The 16,419-nt window shown below is 47.1% G+C and overlaps 4 protein-coding genes across 4 annotated transcripts; 2 read left to right on the top strand and 2 right to left on the bottom strand.

Annotated features, from left to right (window-relative positions):
* Positions 1–4,495: 4,495 nt before the first annotated feature.
* Positions 4,496–6,514, bottom strand: F5891DRAFT_1011639 (major facilitator superfamily domain-containing protein). The gene is made up of 10 exons (XM_041360678.1): positions 6,495–6,514; positions 6,024–6,273; positions 5,954–5,973; positions 5,799–5,906; positions 5,664–5,749; positions 5,599–5,611; positions 5,322–5,543; positions 4,895–5,272; positions 4,732–4,848; positions 4,496–4,675 (listed from the first exon to the last, which is right to left on the bottom strand). The coding sequence occupies exons 2-10, from the start codon at positions 6,183–6,185 to the stop codon at positions 4,504–4,506; spliced, it is 1,278 nt and encodes a 425-aa protein (XP_041230114.1). The 5' UTR covers positions 6,186–6,273; positions 6,495–6,514; the 3' UTR covers positions 4,496–4,503.
* A 464-nt stretch (positions 6,515–6,978) lies between these two features.
* Positions 6,979–8,510, top strand: F5891DRAFT_1011624 (uncharacterized protein). The gene is made up of 6 exons (XM_041360677.1): positions 6,979–7,229; positions 7,278–7,396; positions 7,454–7,905; positions 7,962–8,072; positions 8,126–8,346; positions 8,411–8,510. The coding sequence occupies exons 1-5, from the start codon at positions 6,997–6,999 to the stop codon at positions 8,216–8,218; spliced, it is 1,008 nt and encodes a 335-aa protein (XP_041230113.1). The 5' UTR covers positions 6,979–6,996; the 3' UTR covers positions 8,219–8,346; positions 8,411–8,510.
* On the bottom strand, positions 8,401–9,521 carry F5891DRAFT_747639 (uncharacterized protein). The gene is made up of 2 exons (XM_041373081.1): positions 9,350–9,521; positions 8,401–9,273 (listed from the first exon to the last, which is right to left on the bottom strand). The coding sequence occupies exons 1-2, from the start codon at positions 9,419–9,421 to the stop codon at positions 8,584–8,586; spliced, it is 762 nt and encodes a 253-aa protein (XP_041230112.1). The 5' UTR covers positions 9,422–9,521; the 3' UTR covers positions 8,401–8,583.
* Positions 9,522–13,249: 3,728 nt separating this feature from the next.
* F5891DRAFT_1011613 (rab-GTPase-TBC domain-containing protein) lies at positions 13,250–16,077 on the top strand. Its single transcript, XM_041360676.1, has 5 exons — positions 13,250–14,427; positions 14,481–14,966; positions 15,019–15,443; positions 15,495–15,907; positions 15,977–16,077. The coding sequence occupies exons 1-4, from the start codon at positions 13,406–13,408 to the stop codon at positions 15,695–15,697; spliced, it is 2,136 nt and encodes a 711-aa protein (XP_041230111.1). The 5' UTR covers positions 13,250–13,405; the 3' UTR covers positions 15,698–15,907; positions 15,977–16,077.
* The last annotated feature ends 342 nt before the right edge of the window (positions 16,078–16,419 follow it).

Raw genomic sequence — 16,419 nt, 5'->3', positions numbered from 1 at the left:
AGAGTCTCTCTCTCAATGGACATAAATGGATACAAAAAAAAAACCCACTTTAGGAAATTTGCGACACGTGACTGATCAGACTCAGCCTGAAGCTTGCGCGGCCACCAGCGTTCAGTGCTGTTCAGTGACTCCTCCGATCTCTGCAGCAGACTCGATATGATGCTAGACATACACACACTGCAAGCGCTATCTGTCGTCTGGTACCTATTCCTTGGCTCCAATATTGGTCTGTGTCTCTTGGGCTTGGGATGGTCCTTCCAATAAATGGGCGAAGTTTCTCAGCTTTCAAAGAAATGGGTCCGAATATTCAGTTCAACCGGCACTCACCCCCTCAAGTTCATTCACAGGTATTTATTCACTGGCACATTCAATCTCGTCATTACTTTTGAACCACTAAACCGGAGTCATCGCACGTTCATTAAAGTGCGTATCATCACCACACCTTCATTGTCGCTTTCGTTCCATGTTCCCACCATTCCTTCTTCATCGTTCTTTCTTCGTACAACCGATACATTGGCTTTATATACCCGCTCTTCATCTCTCCCGTTCCCTATCTTTGTACGGCTGCCCTCGTCACTATGCACGCCGTGTTTTAATGACTGGGAATTGGGAACAACGCATGTACTATGTACTTCTTGTCCCATCTGTACTCACCAGCATGTACACGAATTAAAGGAAATGGTGCGGATACTCGCTTGTATCTCACGTAACCAAGGAACAACCGTCCCTCCCTCTATTTGGTTCGCAGGCATATAGTACGGGAAGCTAACTTTCAGTCACTAAGCATTGAGGTGGCACATCGCAAACTATACAGGCTACCTGCACCGATATGGATAGTATTTGAATTGTCGGAGCAATTGCATCTATCTAGTACGTTGTGCACTGAATTTTTATCTGTAACAAAGCTACCTACGCATGAGAGTCTTTGTGACATTGTAGCCCGATAAAGACATCGAAAACATGAACGTTACAGTGCGCATGGAGCGACCGATGATCAATCCCAGGACCGGGGATCCGATTGACTTTGGGAGAGGAAAGCGGTTTATTGGATTACGCGTTGAGGTATGTGTGCTGGCAGATCTCATGATAACGGTGCACTGGTGAGTTGTCTGTTAGTGACATTTACTAATGATATCGTTGTCTATCTGACCTTTAGGCTGATAGAATGTAACCAAGTCGTTCTTATCGTGCCTCGTAAATCGGCCCAGCGAGGCGAAGGGATTGCTGAATTCGATGTTATCATTGAAATCCGAGGCCTCAAGCTTTTTCGATGTTTATATTGCGCTAAGTTAGGACTGCATGTGATCTACAGTATTTCATTGATAGAATCCTTGCCTGCTTCACTTCATATGCCAACCAAGGCAGGAAGAGGCATCATCCCAAGCACTTGATGGTGGTATATCTAAGCCATCCCCATACGTCCTCCCAAGTTTCTCCTGCTCGCTCACTTCCATCCTCCAATAATATGACCGCGCTAGTTTCAGATGATCCCAGTTGGTCCGGGCCACTCCTTGATCCACATAACATGTGCAGCTATTTTGTAGGTTCGTGGACAGCTAGTCGGATTATGACAATGACAACTCGATCTCACCTTGCTCACGGTTTCGCAGTTGCCTCCTCTGTCTGTGTAATGTACGACTGGGGTGAGCAGGATCGAGTATCAAAAAATCACTGATATACCTATGTATTTTAAGCACTCACATTCGGACAAGAGGTCAGGTTGATGCCATTATTGGAGCAAACATCCCGCTAATGATGATTTACAGGTTGAGCTGATCTGGGTGAGTGGATTCTTGTATCAGAAGAACGACGTGATAGTCCAACTATTGTGCGGCAGAACCAACGCTGGTCCCTGATGACCGTTATGTATCTCAGTGTATGTACCTCGTGACATAAATGTGGTTGGCAAGTCATGGTGCTAACTTCGAAATATCCTAGGTGCGCTACATCGGAATGATATATGCCATGTACGTTTCGGAGGCTATGCAATCCGCGTCGCGCTAATCAGCTATTGTTTACAATCAGCATCTGCATTCTAGGTGTGTTTCCTCATATTCATCGTGCCTGTTCTGACCAAGGATATACAGTTTATGTTCCGACAATTTCGGTAACAGATATGGTGAGTATTCTTCATAAACCCTTGTCATTCCCGTTCAACTAACATATTGCCATGCAGGGGTGAGTGATATTCTCGAAAAACTCGTTGATTCAAGATAATGACTTCCACAGCTGTGAGTTTCTTTCAAATGTGTGCTCCTCCGAGACTAATAATTCATATTGCTTGATTTGTCAGGCCATGTGTTGATCGATGCAATAGAATATATCAACGGTGTTGCAAATATAATATTGGGTGGTGAGCTATGGATTTTCGTGATATGGACTTGACTAAAACATCAGCCAAGTCATCATGATCGCTCGCTTATATGTCATGTATCAGAAATCCAGACGTGTGCTGATATTCCTCGTCATTGTCTTCCTGGCTATCAGAATCTCCATCGGAGTAATGATCGCAATAATGGTGAGCCGTTTTGTAGTGGGTAAGCATTAATTGTGGATAAAAGATCAGGCTCATTGACAAATATCAGAGGAACACGTTCTTTACGGCAACTATGAGTGCGCTGTTTCTTTTCGGGGAGGGAGCCTACGAGCTCTGGATTACACCGCTTGGATGCTCCTCGCGGCATGGGAGGTCCTCACACTGTTTCTCGCAGTCTGGGTGGCTGTAAAACACTTGCGTGAACTGCGACAACGATCATCAGGGGGATTCATCACCGACTGTTTCACGGTTTTAATGAAAACTCACGTTGTTTACTTTGCGAAGTGAGCTCATAATCTGAATACATTCTTTTGGTGCTAATTCAAGTCCTGTATGTGCTAGCTTTGTCGCTCTTGCTTGCATAGAGTCCATCGGTTATCTTTCTCCGAAGATCTCAGCGGTACGCCGATCTATTCTGACCTATGCATGCAACCCTGATTCATCATTTTCATAGTCCTCATATTCCACGGAGACCCAAGCTTATAGTGGTTTCTCTGAAATATTTATGCTCACGCAGATGTTTATACTGGGACCACGCCTCATCCTAAGCATTCGAGAATATCATGCTGAGCTTGTGGCCCACTCCGATGCAGCAACCGCTATGACTTCAATCGATTTCCAGGAGCGCGCCTGTGTCAGCTAGCAGTACTATGCGAAACGGAAGAAGATTCTCGATACGAATTCGTTTGTGTTTATTCAGAATTTCGTTTTGATACTTAGATATGCAACTTGTTGGTCGCATGGAAGCAAATTTGAAAGAGAAACAGGTTCTGGGGCAGACCAATATATTCTTGCATCAGTTGTCCTTACCAATACCACTAGTGCATCGTTTCCCTGACGCGAGCATGACTGTACTATTCGGTCCAGGACGTATGTCGATGCTGCAGTGTTGATGGGGTACTGTACAAGCTGTACGGACTCAATCATAAATTGTTTGCAAATAGCGCCTATACTGTGCTATCGATAACTCATTATCAAGGTCTTCAGGAGACACTTTGAGCGTGTCAAAAATGCCTTAAACGCCTCGTGGGGCCATCTTGTTACATTGACAGCCCCGAGCACGTGCCAGAGAGCTGATACGAGTCCCTTGTGTGAATGTATGGACTGGGTATATAGGTAATCTTGTTATTCTTTTCAACAAGTTGCTAATGAAGATTGTTGGTACTATCCATGACTGTTTGCAATCCTGGGATCCCGTGAACAACCGCATTTAGTTGTCGTTCATCAGGGAAACGTAACTCATTACACATGATTACAGAGTGCTACGAAGCGCTCCGTAGCACTCTGTAGCACGATCTAACCCGCTGATGTTGGCGTTCAGTGATGATGGCGGGGTTGTTCGTATAAAGGGAACTGTCTTCAAGTTGGGAGTATGGCGCGGTTCCGAGATCTGGTATCTGGTAATCATGCCATCAATGAAACAACATCTGGCATACATGATATCAGAAGAAACATACGGGGACTTGAGTTGAGCGTATGAGCTCAGGAAGCGAATTAACATTCTTATTTGCAGATGCGAATGGCTATGAAACTCGGCACTTGCGATAGCACGAATGATGTGCGACACCAGATACATACTTGCCTTTGAGGGGGCCCTTGCCATCCTATCCATTGTCTCCATGTTGTCTTATCAGTATTGATGCGAAGAACAAGACTCGGAGGTCTGACTCTCCTCTGAACGGGTAAACAACCATCCGATGTTACTGTCAGAGTCTCAGCAATCAATATTTCATTCTTCAACTACACCAGATATCTAAAACCGATCGGGTACCGAAGGTCATTGACATCCTTTACGTCCCGTTCGTTCCTCTCAATCTGCTCATTCAGATGCTTCAAATGCAAATACATACCACCAAACATGCCTGTCGACACTGCAAGTGTAGCAATGCAAATGGCATAGGAATAACGATATGTCGGGCCCCAGTTCGACGGCCATACGTACCTATGTGGAGTGCAGTCGTGAATAATTAGCGAGAGATCGATGACAATGTCACTGACGATCCAATAACATTGCCTGTCTGCCCCAGTGTATTCATCAGAGCAATAGCAACGGCGCGCTTCGCAGGTTCTCTGGCGAAAGTGTTGCTGATCCACCCTACGAGCACCAAGTATCCACCGACGACTTGAGTCATCAGGAACCTGTATATATCTAAGTACAAGAGCCTTGATGCCCCACGAATGGCGATACCACTTACAGTGAAATATAGCGCGCAGCCTTGTCCATCGTAAACATCGATATGATGAATGCAAGGACGCAGAGTGCATTGGAGACCATGAAGCATTTGTAACGTTTCTGCTTTTTGTCAGAGTACCTGGGCCCCGTGAGATGCGACTTTCTGATAGAAATGATTGACTAACCATGCAAGAGGAAATGCGACCATGCCCCCGAACACCCACGGAGGAGCGCAAAGCAACAGCGTTACAGTCGCGTCATATCCCAGTGTCGCGCACAGCGTTGGGAAGTAAGCGATGAAAGACTGCCCCACTATCTGAAACATAGCTGCAACTGAAAACAACCACACCTTCCAGTCAGACACGGCATCCCGCAGTCCTTGCATGGTCGTCTGCTTCCGAAGTTCGTCAGCATTATCATGGCCATCTTCTGCAAGGCGAGAGATAGCAAGTTCTTTTTCCTCCGGGGTGAACCACCTAGTGTTGTACGGGAAATCAGGGAGTATGAGCATCGCGCAAATCGCAACCGAGATGGTGATGCCGCCTTCAATGTAAAATAACCATCTACAGATCATTCAGCTCCAAGGAGCGATAGAAACTGATCGCCACCTGCCTCCATGCAGCTTGACCAAGTTTGTCCTGCATGCCGTGAAGTATACCAGATGCAAGCAGCGATCCGAATGCAGAGCTGAGAAAAACTCCACAAGAAACGAGAGCTATTCTCAAGGCGACCTCGTCTCGCTTGTACCATTTAGATACAAGAAATATGATACCGGGGAAGAAGGGAGCCTCGGCAATGCCAAGAAAGAAGCGGGCGACAACAATCCCAGTATAACTTGAGTCAAACTATCAGAAACAAGTTCTGAACGATGGAAAACAAGGAAGTGTACTTCGTTGTGATCCCTGAGTACGATTAGCAGTCAGTCATCTTCATGAACGATCATTGTAGACAAACCTGTCAATACTGATATTGTACCCCATACTAACATACAGCACGGAAGCATGACAGAAGGTTTCTCCAGCCAGTGTAGGAACATATTCCTGAAGAAAAATTACATTCAGCTGTCTGTGGATGAATGACGAAACTCACCCTGGCACTTGCATTGTGATGTATCCAACAAATAGGATGGACAAACTTGTGGCATATTGTTCCCCATGGAGGTGCAGGTCTTTCTCAAAACCTTGCAACCGAGCGTTGCTGTAGACGTCATAAGATTCATGCAAGTACATCGGTATGTCACGCACCTAATATTGGTCCTGTCAATCTAGGGTGCAGTGAGTATCAAAATATAGTTTGCAAGAACCTCAGACTCACGAAGTTCAAGGTATATAAAATCAGTATTATGGACATACGCAAATCAAGCTTCCTCAGTAATCTTTTCTCAAGGTCATCACGAGCATGACGGTAAACACCAGCGGGCACGTCATCGATCATGACGACGATGTCAGCTGTTTTTGGATCGCTGAGAGTGGGCATCCTTGAGGGGAGGGGGGGATAACGCAACATGTGTGCTTGCATCTCTTATCAACACGCAGGAGTAATGGTGCCGATCTGATTACAGCTGATTGCATTGTAATTGTCTATCGATGTCCCATATCAATGTTGACTGCACCATCGATTGATCAGGACAGTAGATCAGGCTGCACCACCAACATCAACTTCTAGACCCAATCCAAGCGACGCACCGGATCAGCAGCCCTGGTGATTGGTTTGGCCAAATAGTTATGCTGAAGAATGAAGCTGGATGAAGCAACTGGGTGACGGAAGTCCGCGGCGAGAACGTACCCATCATCCGGCAGAAGCCCCGTGCCAGAGCCAGCGGATATACATATGTAACCTGTAGACATAAATATAAACACACCCTGGAAGTAGTTGATGGGACTGATACTTGTCGTGACAATGTCTGTTGAAATGAGCATCTGAGGCGCAACTGCCAAACATGACAAGTACTTGAAATCACGAGTGATTTTGAGACACATTAGGACAGTCTTCCGGGCGAACGTCTCACCCATTCCGTTGGGACAAACATTCTTACTTCAGGTGACCATTCAGAGCCGCAGCCGTCTTGCCAGATGACCGCGGTTGTTCGGTGTCAGAAAGAAATATAGGTCACGGCGGCGGCGATCGGGACAAAGGGTCTATGTTCGTATTATAGAAAGCTATACCAGAGGGCATAGTGCCTGGCCTAGCCTGCATGACATTGGGTTTCCAAAGTTCATGAGTCATCATAACAAAGGACTTGAACGCGTAAACAAGCATCAACAACGCGGTCGAACTGTTTTGATTAATGTCGGAAGCATCGAGCTCTCGTCTCCTATATCGCGGCTCGCTCTCCCTGCCGGACTCTTATATCCTCTTAGATGGACTCACGTTCTCAGCAAACCTTCTGGCTAACAAAGACCTCCTCCACAACCCACTCGCACTAGCACTCGAGAGCATGCGCGGTCGTCCCTCTCTCAGACTAAAAGGTACAGAATTGCTCAAGAATATATGCATAGACCCTTCAGATGATGTCTGTATGTATGTGAATACTTTGAACTCCCACAACACCCCGTTCACATCCATCAGGGACATCCATCCATCCGCCACCCTCTCTCGCGTCTACTTTGAGAACATGCTCTGCTTATCGCATCTGTCTCCTGATGGACGGACAGACACAGGCGTGCGTGTGGCCCTGGGAGATACTGGTACATTTACTCCTCTATTATTCTATTCGATCTGGACTGATTGCCATTTATTTGTAGATGGTCCAGCAACGACAGAAATACTGATATTTGGAAAGATCCATTCGTCGCTGACTACTCCATCCCTAACGATCCACGTTGCACGAATTATTCCTGCTACTCGTGCTCCCCGCCCAGATGATCCTACACCCCGAAAACCGCCTCAGCATCTTCTCACGCGCACACAATCTATCGGAGAACTGGCAGCGAACACGAGGATCAAAGTCAAAGGAGATGACTCAGAGGTAGTGAGACGGGCGAGAGAGGTCATGCTGCATTTACCGAATTCGAAACCACGAGGGCGAGGAAAGGAGAAGGAAAGAGGCAGCGTTGGATTTAAAGTACCCACGCTCCCAGCAAAGAAAACCAACCACGCACCAGAGGGAGACGTTTTTGGACCTGTCAGCGATGCTAAAGGTAAAGCACGCGCGGTGGACGAAGGAATTTGTGATATAGAGCAGGAGAACAAATCTGTCTGTCCAACCCTCCTTGGCATCGTTGTGCCGTGCTCAAACGTCACATTCCACAGATCATCAAGAAATTTACCGTAAGACACCTTGATGCAGTCGGCGTGTCCAAGACACATCCAGAATTTAAGGAGCTCTTTGGATTCGTGTATCGTGGTACAGCTTTTGCTCTTGTACGTGAATGTGTTCTTCTTGGTGGTCACATACTTACTTTTTGCTATTTCAGAGAGCCACGATAAAGAGATCTCCTGTTAGTGCGCGAGCTCTCGAGATGCTTGTGGAAGCACACATTAAGCTTTATGTTACATCACCCACTTGAGAGGAAGGGCTCTTTTCCAGCTGAAATCGCATTCCCAACAGCAGATCGTTCGCATACAGTACGGAATTATATACCCCGCTTAGAGAAACTATGAAGGACCATAATGCTACTAAATATGAATATTAAAAGTGCGTGAAAGAACATCTGCTGAATAAAATCAAGCCATTAGTCCCTAATATATGATTGACATAGATATTAATTATGGCATGAAGGAAAGCCTGCAGAATAGCATCGAGCCGTTAGATCGATATAAGTTAGCCATATATATTGATTATCGCGATTAATAAGATATGCAATAAGATATGCAGGGGGAAACCAATGGTACAAGAATCAAAATCCACTTGAAAGCATTAAGCGTCGATGCATCAAGCACCGCTCCCCACAGCAGCGGGTCTCGGATAAACACTCCCCACAATCTCCTTAAACGCCCTATCGTTCTCGTATCTCTCCCTCGTTTGCGTAACAATAACCTGCAATGTAGGCCTGGGACTCTCAGCAATATGCACATCATCCTCATCCCTCTCAAAAGTCGAGGATGTGCTGAAACAGTTTAGCACTTGGAGCACCGGGCTCGTAGGGCGCGAAGGTGGGTTGGACCGTGGTAATGCGGATAATGAAGAAGATGGAGAGGTGGTGGGAGATGGCGAACGTGAGAATATCCGTGGAATCCTCATCTGCGCTCTAGATGGCATACGACTTGGATTGCGAGAAGGAGTGGGAGTGGGAGTGGGATTGGGACGGATGATGGTGCGTGTGACTACAACGTCATCTCTCTCGTAAACATCGACTTGTTGAGCGTGCGATGGAGGCACATCATGCATAACGGAAGACGCAGTGGCGTATGTAGTAGAAGCAGAAGAACTTGGTGTGGATGAACGTGATGCCTCCGAATGTGCATCTCCCCCCTCAAGAGGGACAACTACAACCTCATGGTCCGGCCATACACCACCTACGCTCGCACGTACAGGAAACAGTCCACACGGTCGAGTTCTGACGCAAAGGCCCTGCCCCATTGTCGATTTTTCAGTGCCGGTTTTAGAGAGCGAGTTGGGCCTCTGAGAATGGAAATGGAGGTGAGCGTGGTGTTTAGAAGATGCAAAGAAATGAAATGAAAGGAAAAGAAATACTTACTGTGCTAGTGCGCAGTACTGGGTGGAAACGTTGTGCGTCCATGGAGTCGTAACGTGCGGTATCCATTTCCATCTTGGTATGTATACGGCGTGAAACGGCTCCGGAGCGATCAAACAAATTTTAGAATACCTGTGAGGAAAGGGGACGATGACTGCTCATCTCCAGGAACCAAGGATTTAAGCAAAAATGCCTGCTCCACAAATACCTGGACAATAAGGTGTGGAAGCAAAATGTTCGCCACATATCGTGACTGTACCACTGAAACTTTTTATTTACTTTCTTGTCCGTCTGTGCGCGTATGTGTGGGTGTAGACGTGCAGGGTGGCGTTGGCGTTTAAGCAATAGCCCGCTTTGTATGATTGCAAGTCCGAGGTTTTAATCCCGGGCGTTTGAAACTTGGTGAGGATCCACAGCGGAACGTGTCGTCCTAGTGGAAAAACTGCCACGCATTGGAAGCATTGGTTATCATGAGTCAACAGGTCTGTCGGCATGTGCATTACCGTGCGGTCGTCGTGTCTTTAACGTGTCTTTGGGCTTTAAGCCGGCGCCTACAACCATAACGTGTTTTTTCGGTAGGGAGCCCACGAGTAATACATGGTATGAGTCCCACAATCGGTCTCGGGCGCTGTATGCGCAGCTTGATTGGACGGAATTCGAGGTTGAGATACGAAGAGCGAGGAGGGTCGTGGTGCCCAGCCTGAGGGAGCGGACGCAGCTGATCGAGGTAAGTGTGAGTGGTGTTGAGGATTGGAGGATCAGATTATTGTTGTGACTGTGATGTCGTGTAATGTAGGTGGCACCCAGACAGGCAGCAGGTTGTCGGCCGCGTGTCAGAATTATACGGGCACGAGATGACTTGCCTACCGCGGGTACCCGGACAACGTGGTCAGAAGATGTCGATAGGTCAAGGGTTAGTCCTTCCACATCATTGCTGGTGCTGAGCGCTGATTTCCCTGTCCACTATACCAGTATTTGTAGCCTTTGAACTTTATGGGAACATGCTTTTGGTGCTTCCAAACATCAGTCACCAGTGCGTCAACATCCTCGCATGTCAAACGACATTGCCGCATTCACCAGTAACAATCAAGGTAAATTCCCTTTACACAACAACTGCAATGATTCTCTCCAGATTAATCGGAAATAAGGAATGGGAAAGACAACTACACCCTGATTGAGGAGTGGCAGTGCAGGTGAGAGCAGCTGTACCAGATGTTTTTCACAAATGTCTGCACAACTGTTCTCATAGTGGAGGTTGTACATTGTAGACCGTCGGCGTGACTAGTGACTAGTTGACTAGTTGACTTTGTGAGATTAGTAAAACTTCAAAAGCTCTCCCCCCTCCGACACGTCACATGACATCACGTGACTTCGTTGAATAGCGTGCTGTATGATTCTCGTATGCCAAGGCATGAGCATGAGCATTTATTTACTCATACCGCGCGGCGTCCCACCACGAACGAGCACCGCTCTCAGAGGGGTACCCAAGGAGTGTCCTAGGGCATTTTTCGTGATACACAGGCGTGGTCTCAGCACAAACATCTGCAGAAACTGCAGAACTGTCAGGGAAACTCAGTGAAAACATAAGTCATAAAAATGATGAAGCGATGAAAAGTGCTCAATTCTGGAATTGGCCATTTTATTGCAGCCTCTACTACAGGTCGCCTAGGTATCTGGCGCCTCTTATGATTTTCCGATTCGACAGATCGTGTCCCATCGTATCTAGCAAAAAGCCTTGATCGTGATTTCTGTTATACTTGTTGCATCGTGGGGCCATCGCCTGATCCTAGAATTTTCGCACGCGAGTTCCGCAGGTTAGTATCACGGTGGAAACCACTAGCGAATATATGCAGAGTTCGAAACAAATAGGGATCCGAGTGCACTTAGCACTTGCCCTCAAACGTCGAGTCAGAGGCTGGAACGACTATTAATATTGATCAGCGTCGTCGAGTCCTTAAGCATTCTAGTGGTAGCTTCCATATGACATGCAGTGCGAATCCCTGCCCACGATCTTCGGGGCATCCTATCAGCGCCCTACTTTTAGTTTGAAGATCCACGGGCCGTAATCGCCGTCCCCGTCAAATCCGACAAAGTTGCGGGCGCCGATGCGCGCTTAATGCTGCTCGAGACCAAGAAAAAGCAGTTGGTCAGGGCTACAGATACCATTGAACTGGACGGTCAGGGTATTTTTGTTTCGAGTATTGCATTGCGACAGACACCGCTAGGTCAAACACATATTCTCTCCGGTATATGTCGGCTACCCTGACCGGTGCACTGACTCCGGCGTCCATAAAGGTACAGCCATAGACCAGCCTAAAGAGTGCTTTAGTTGGATCGATTCTCAGCATGAATAATAAATTTTGCTGTTCAGGTAGTAGCAGTATTGTAGTTATGGCGGTTCGCAAATTAACTGTGATCAGGTTAGAAACAGCATGATGCGGCTAGTTCGTTACCTATCCTCGTAACATCCTCCCTCGGCAACATCACACGAGCTCGGCCGAGGTGATAAGGGTACTATCAGACTTTCCGATTCTGGGATAAGGCTGATCAAAAAGCCAACTAACGGAGCAAGGTATTTCGAATTCCACGGAGTAGATGGGGCTGGAGCCTTTAAATTTGAATTGGACAGACCTCTGCTCAAGTCGAGCGACATAGCTATTGCTTGAGGGAACTGAGGAACAGTGATTATTCAGAAGTAGGTCTGCCATGTATTCTGCCTTCCACAGTGTCAATAGCAATCTTGGTAATCAGATGCATGGCTGATATCGAGGCGCTTAGTCTCCACTAGGTAGACCAATAGAAGGAAATAAGAGTCTTTCTTTGTATAGAGGCGCTGGAGAGACTTACCCTGTTCTCTGCTCTAAACGTCAAGCGCGAGCTCATATCAGATCGTGACAAACTTGTAACATTCCGCCGCCGAATATTTTCGAGTTTTGCTCTTGCTTCTGATCGCTGGACAAAATACAAGCTGCCAGCACAGGTTGTATAAGATAAGGGCGGGTGGTCTGCGGACTGAGCCAATCGTATTTATTCCATGGGGTATATGGAGAGCCTTGGAATTCGAATTGAGAACTCTGGCTTCCTTTCAAGCCGAGCGATTGTTGCTCTGGGGGACTGAGATATGGAATTCAGTTTGATAGTTCGTTGTCCAATGTCGTGTCTCGCCAGCAGTATCGTTCGCAGTGTCGCTTCTGTTTTCCTCTATATTGCCGCTTTCCACGTCGTCTTTGACGGTCTCAGTAATTGCCTGATCGGCCCTCTGGGGCTCCACCCTTCCTCCTGATTGTTGTTGGAAAAAAGGTGATAGACTGCCAGCACAGATGATATGATATCAGAATATGGCTGTTAATTAACGCCGGGATGGACTCATATAGTGTCAATAGCGGCTGGCACTAAGTGATCACTTCGGCAGGAGAAGATGTGTGAGTTCAGTAACGATATCATGCGTAACATACGAATGATCAATTAACTGAAATTTGGGAGATCTGAGTTTCGAAAGATCAGTGCCGGACCGAACGGAGAGGATCAACTGACATTGGAATGTACCATATGATTGCACCCTATCGGCCACATGCTTGAGGATAAGTTATGAGTGGGAAGTTTGTCCCACCTGAATGGTTGTAGGATGACATTGCCCACGAACACTAGAGAGTACTTCTCACTCTGTGAATGCAAGTCTATCATGCGGTACGTCTTCTAGTTAAAGTTGGTGTGTCGTTGATCACATCATCATGATGAAACCGTGTCCATTGTTTGCCAAGGTCCTGTTAACGTCAAAATAGTCTGAGATCGCTATTGCTATGTGCAGCCTAGCAGGTAACATAGTAGACAACTTACGAGAAAGAGTAAATTGCCATGCCAGCTGGCAGCCAGCGCTGCGGTGTGGCTGTTGCAGACTGACCGTCGTGACTTGCCTGAATCGGCGTTCATTGAAATCTCTCATCCAAAGTTCTCAAAGGGCGCATTCACTTTTCCCAAGCTTCTTCTTCCTCCGACGTTCCTTCAATTCGATTCCCTTTTCTTCTTCAAGTTCTTTTTCTTGCCTGACTTCTCTATTTTATGGAGACTCCGTCGTCGTCGACCACTCTTGCGCTGCCGAAACAATCACTGAGTCGTCGTTATCCGAGGTTATCACCATCGTCAACAGCGTCTTCCGTTCCAGAGCTTTATTCATCATCATCGACAGACAGAGAACGCAGTTCAACAGAATCTGCCATATTTACCATATATTCCATGTACGGTGACGACGAAGAGCAAACCAGCTGGACTGCCTCTTCAACCTTCGAGGATCCTTCCAAGGAACTTGACTTGTCCTTGGGGGACAGCTTCAATTACAGTAACTTTTTTAATCACAGGACTTCCTATGTTTCCAATACCGACACCACTTTTATCGACCTATCCACAGACATGAAGCCCTTCGGCACATTGTCAAACCCTCATGATCGGACACCGCTATCAGCTACTTCGAATGGCTCTGCCAACTCGTCCTACCCACTCCCACTGTCGAATCACGCCAATTCTCATGGAAGAGACACCCTGGAACTTCCTACACGTTCCAAGCGCGTTCCTCCTATCCCAACTCGTTCCCAAAGTGCTCTCACTTCATGTAGTTCTTCAAGTGATCTAGACGCCGTTTCGCCTCCTGTATCACATCTTACGCCTCCCCATAATCACCCACCATCATCCTTGCTGAGAAGTAAGGAACGTCATGTTCCTGAACCTACTTTGGTTCTCACCCCCCTACAGCCAACGTCTTTTTTAATCTCACCATCCTCTCAAACGCCTTCTTCCTCTCCCACCACTAAACAGCAGTCGAAATTAAGCAGTCCTTCTAGCAAAACGTCGCTGGTGCCCTCAGAAGGTGAAGACGTGGACGCGTTCCACGTGCGGAGTACGTATGCACACCTCGACGCAACTGGTGTCAGAGGCGATGGCTACGAGGAGGGCGTGGAACGTACACGCGCACGAATTCGTGCCAGTAAAGGAAGCGAGTTACGCGCAGAAGCTGCCCTGGCTGGTCCCTCAGAAAAATCACGAGACCTTGAAGCTCGAGAGCTCAGCGTGTTGTCAAGTTTAGACCGGTGAGATTGGATCAGGGGAGTACATCCTCTCAAATCTCATATTTTGCAACTAGCTATGGATTCTTCATCGTACCATCTCACGACCGACTGGTTCTACTACCATCTGGTCCTCTGGTTAAACGATTGACCTCAGTCAGGGCCGGTTCGAAATCAGCCCCAAGCCATGCTGTGTCTGTCAGCTCATTGCCCGCAGCTTCATCTCCGCTCAAGGAACAGATGCGGGTTGCCAAGTGGGACAGGATGTTGGAAGTTCTTAGTCGAGACGGCGGCGGAAATGTAGAATCGTGGGGTATCAAGGCATCGAAAGCGCACAAGCTTCGCCAGAGGGTATACAAGGGGATCCCTGACCGGTGGAGAAGGGCAGCTTGGGAAGTACTCATGAGTCGGTTTTCGAAATCCGGACGCAAGTCGATTGAGAAGCTTGGAAACCATTATTCACAAGACCTGGAGAAACCCTCAAGCTACGACGTTCAGATCGACTTGGATGTACCAAGAACTATTAGTGGTCATATCATGTTTCACACGCGGTACGGACTTGGGTACGTTTTAGTGCTTACTTTGATTTTGCCAAGGCTGATCCCCTTACTTCAGGCAACGTTGCCTGTTCCACGTCCTACACTCCTTCTCATTACGATGCCATCAATGTGGCTACGTGCAGGGCATGGGTCCCATAGCTGCGACTCTCCTATGCTATTTCGAGCCTGAAAAAGTTTATGCCGCCCTTTCCCGCTTACATGATAACTACAACATGCACACCATCTTTGCTCCCGGTTTTCCAGGATTGTTGCAGGCCATTTACGTGCAGGAACGAATCATGGAATCGAAGATGCCGGACGTGTACGCTGCGTTCAAGAAACACATGATTTCTACGACTTCATACGCGACAAAGTGGTACATCACGCTTTTTGCCAATTCCGTCCCTTTTCAGACACAGCTCCGGTTATGGGACGCGTATCTCTTAGAGGGTGAAGACCTTTTCGTTGCGGTAGCAATCTCTATCGTATGGGTCTATCGAGGCATGTCGCTCTCTACTTATGCAGTGATCCTTATTCTAATCCAATCAATAGATCACATTACATCCAGTTCCGCCAATTTTGAAACCATCCTATCCCTTCTATCCTCTTTCTTCGTACCTGAAGACGATGACTCGCTTCTATCTTGGATAGAACGCATGCTCGGTGACAAAAAGCTGCGATTACAGATGGCGCAGTGGCGTCAGGACTGGGTCGAGCTCGTCGCTTCAGGTAAGGATAGCGAAGCCCTTCTATAGCATTGCTTTCTCTCCTCCCTCCCATTCCCCTCCTTGCCGGTGCTTTCGTTCTTAATTTTCCTTGTCTTGATATCAGACTTGCATTGCTATTGGAACTCTTGGTATATATTGCGACTGCCTCAACGTCGTTGTACTCACTCTCACTGCCATTGTTCGCGTCATTAATGGAACCAATTAAATGCATTCTTTATGAATCCCAATGCGGTTATAGTGAGTAAGAGATCATTAACCTTAGTAGCCAACTAAGGCATAGCTCATTGCCATTGGATCGGCGCCCAGATTATATTGCAGCTATCACCATGCTTACAACCTCTGCAAATCACTCGATGGCCGTGAAGTTCACGGTGTTTGCCACGTGGATCTGTAAACGGATAACTACAGCCATCTCGACTCTGTTGGCAGGTTTTGTCATGTTTCCAGGATTCCAAAAGACAGTGAGAAGCAGCATACAGATGGTGTCAACCGCGCGCTGGGATCCATGGAGGTTCTGGGGGAATGAAACAATACTTACCTCAAATTACTCTGGCCAGTCCTGTTCTGGACGCAAACAGTAAAAACGCGATGTTGCAGCCAGTTGACATAACTAGGATTTGTAGGTTAGATGGTGTTCCCAGCGTGCACGTCAGACAGTAAGTAATTATTATGGGACGTCAGTTTGTGATAAACAACGCGTCCTATTTGTTTAACTGATCACGAGACCAAAATAAATCCTCGTAATGAGC

The sequence above is a fragment of the Suillus fuscotomentosus genome (genome assembly GCF_016647785.1).
Source record: "Suillus fuscotomentosus strain FC203 chromosome Unknown F5891scaffold_9, whole genome shotgun sequence".
Classification (NCBI taxonomy): domain Eukaryota; kingdom Fungi; phylum Basidiomycota; class Agaricomycetes; order Boletales; family Suillaceae; genus Suillus; species Suillus fuscotomentosus.
This window is presented reverse-complemented; position numbering and strand designations above follow the sequence as displayed.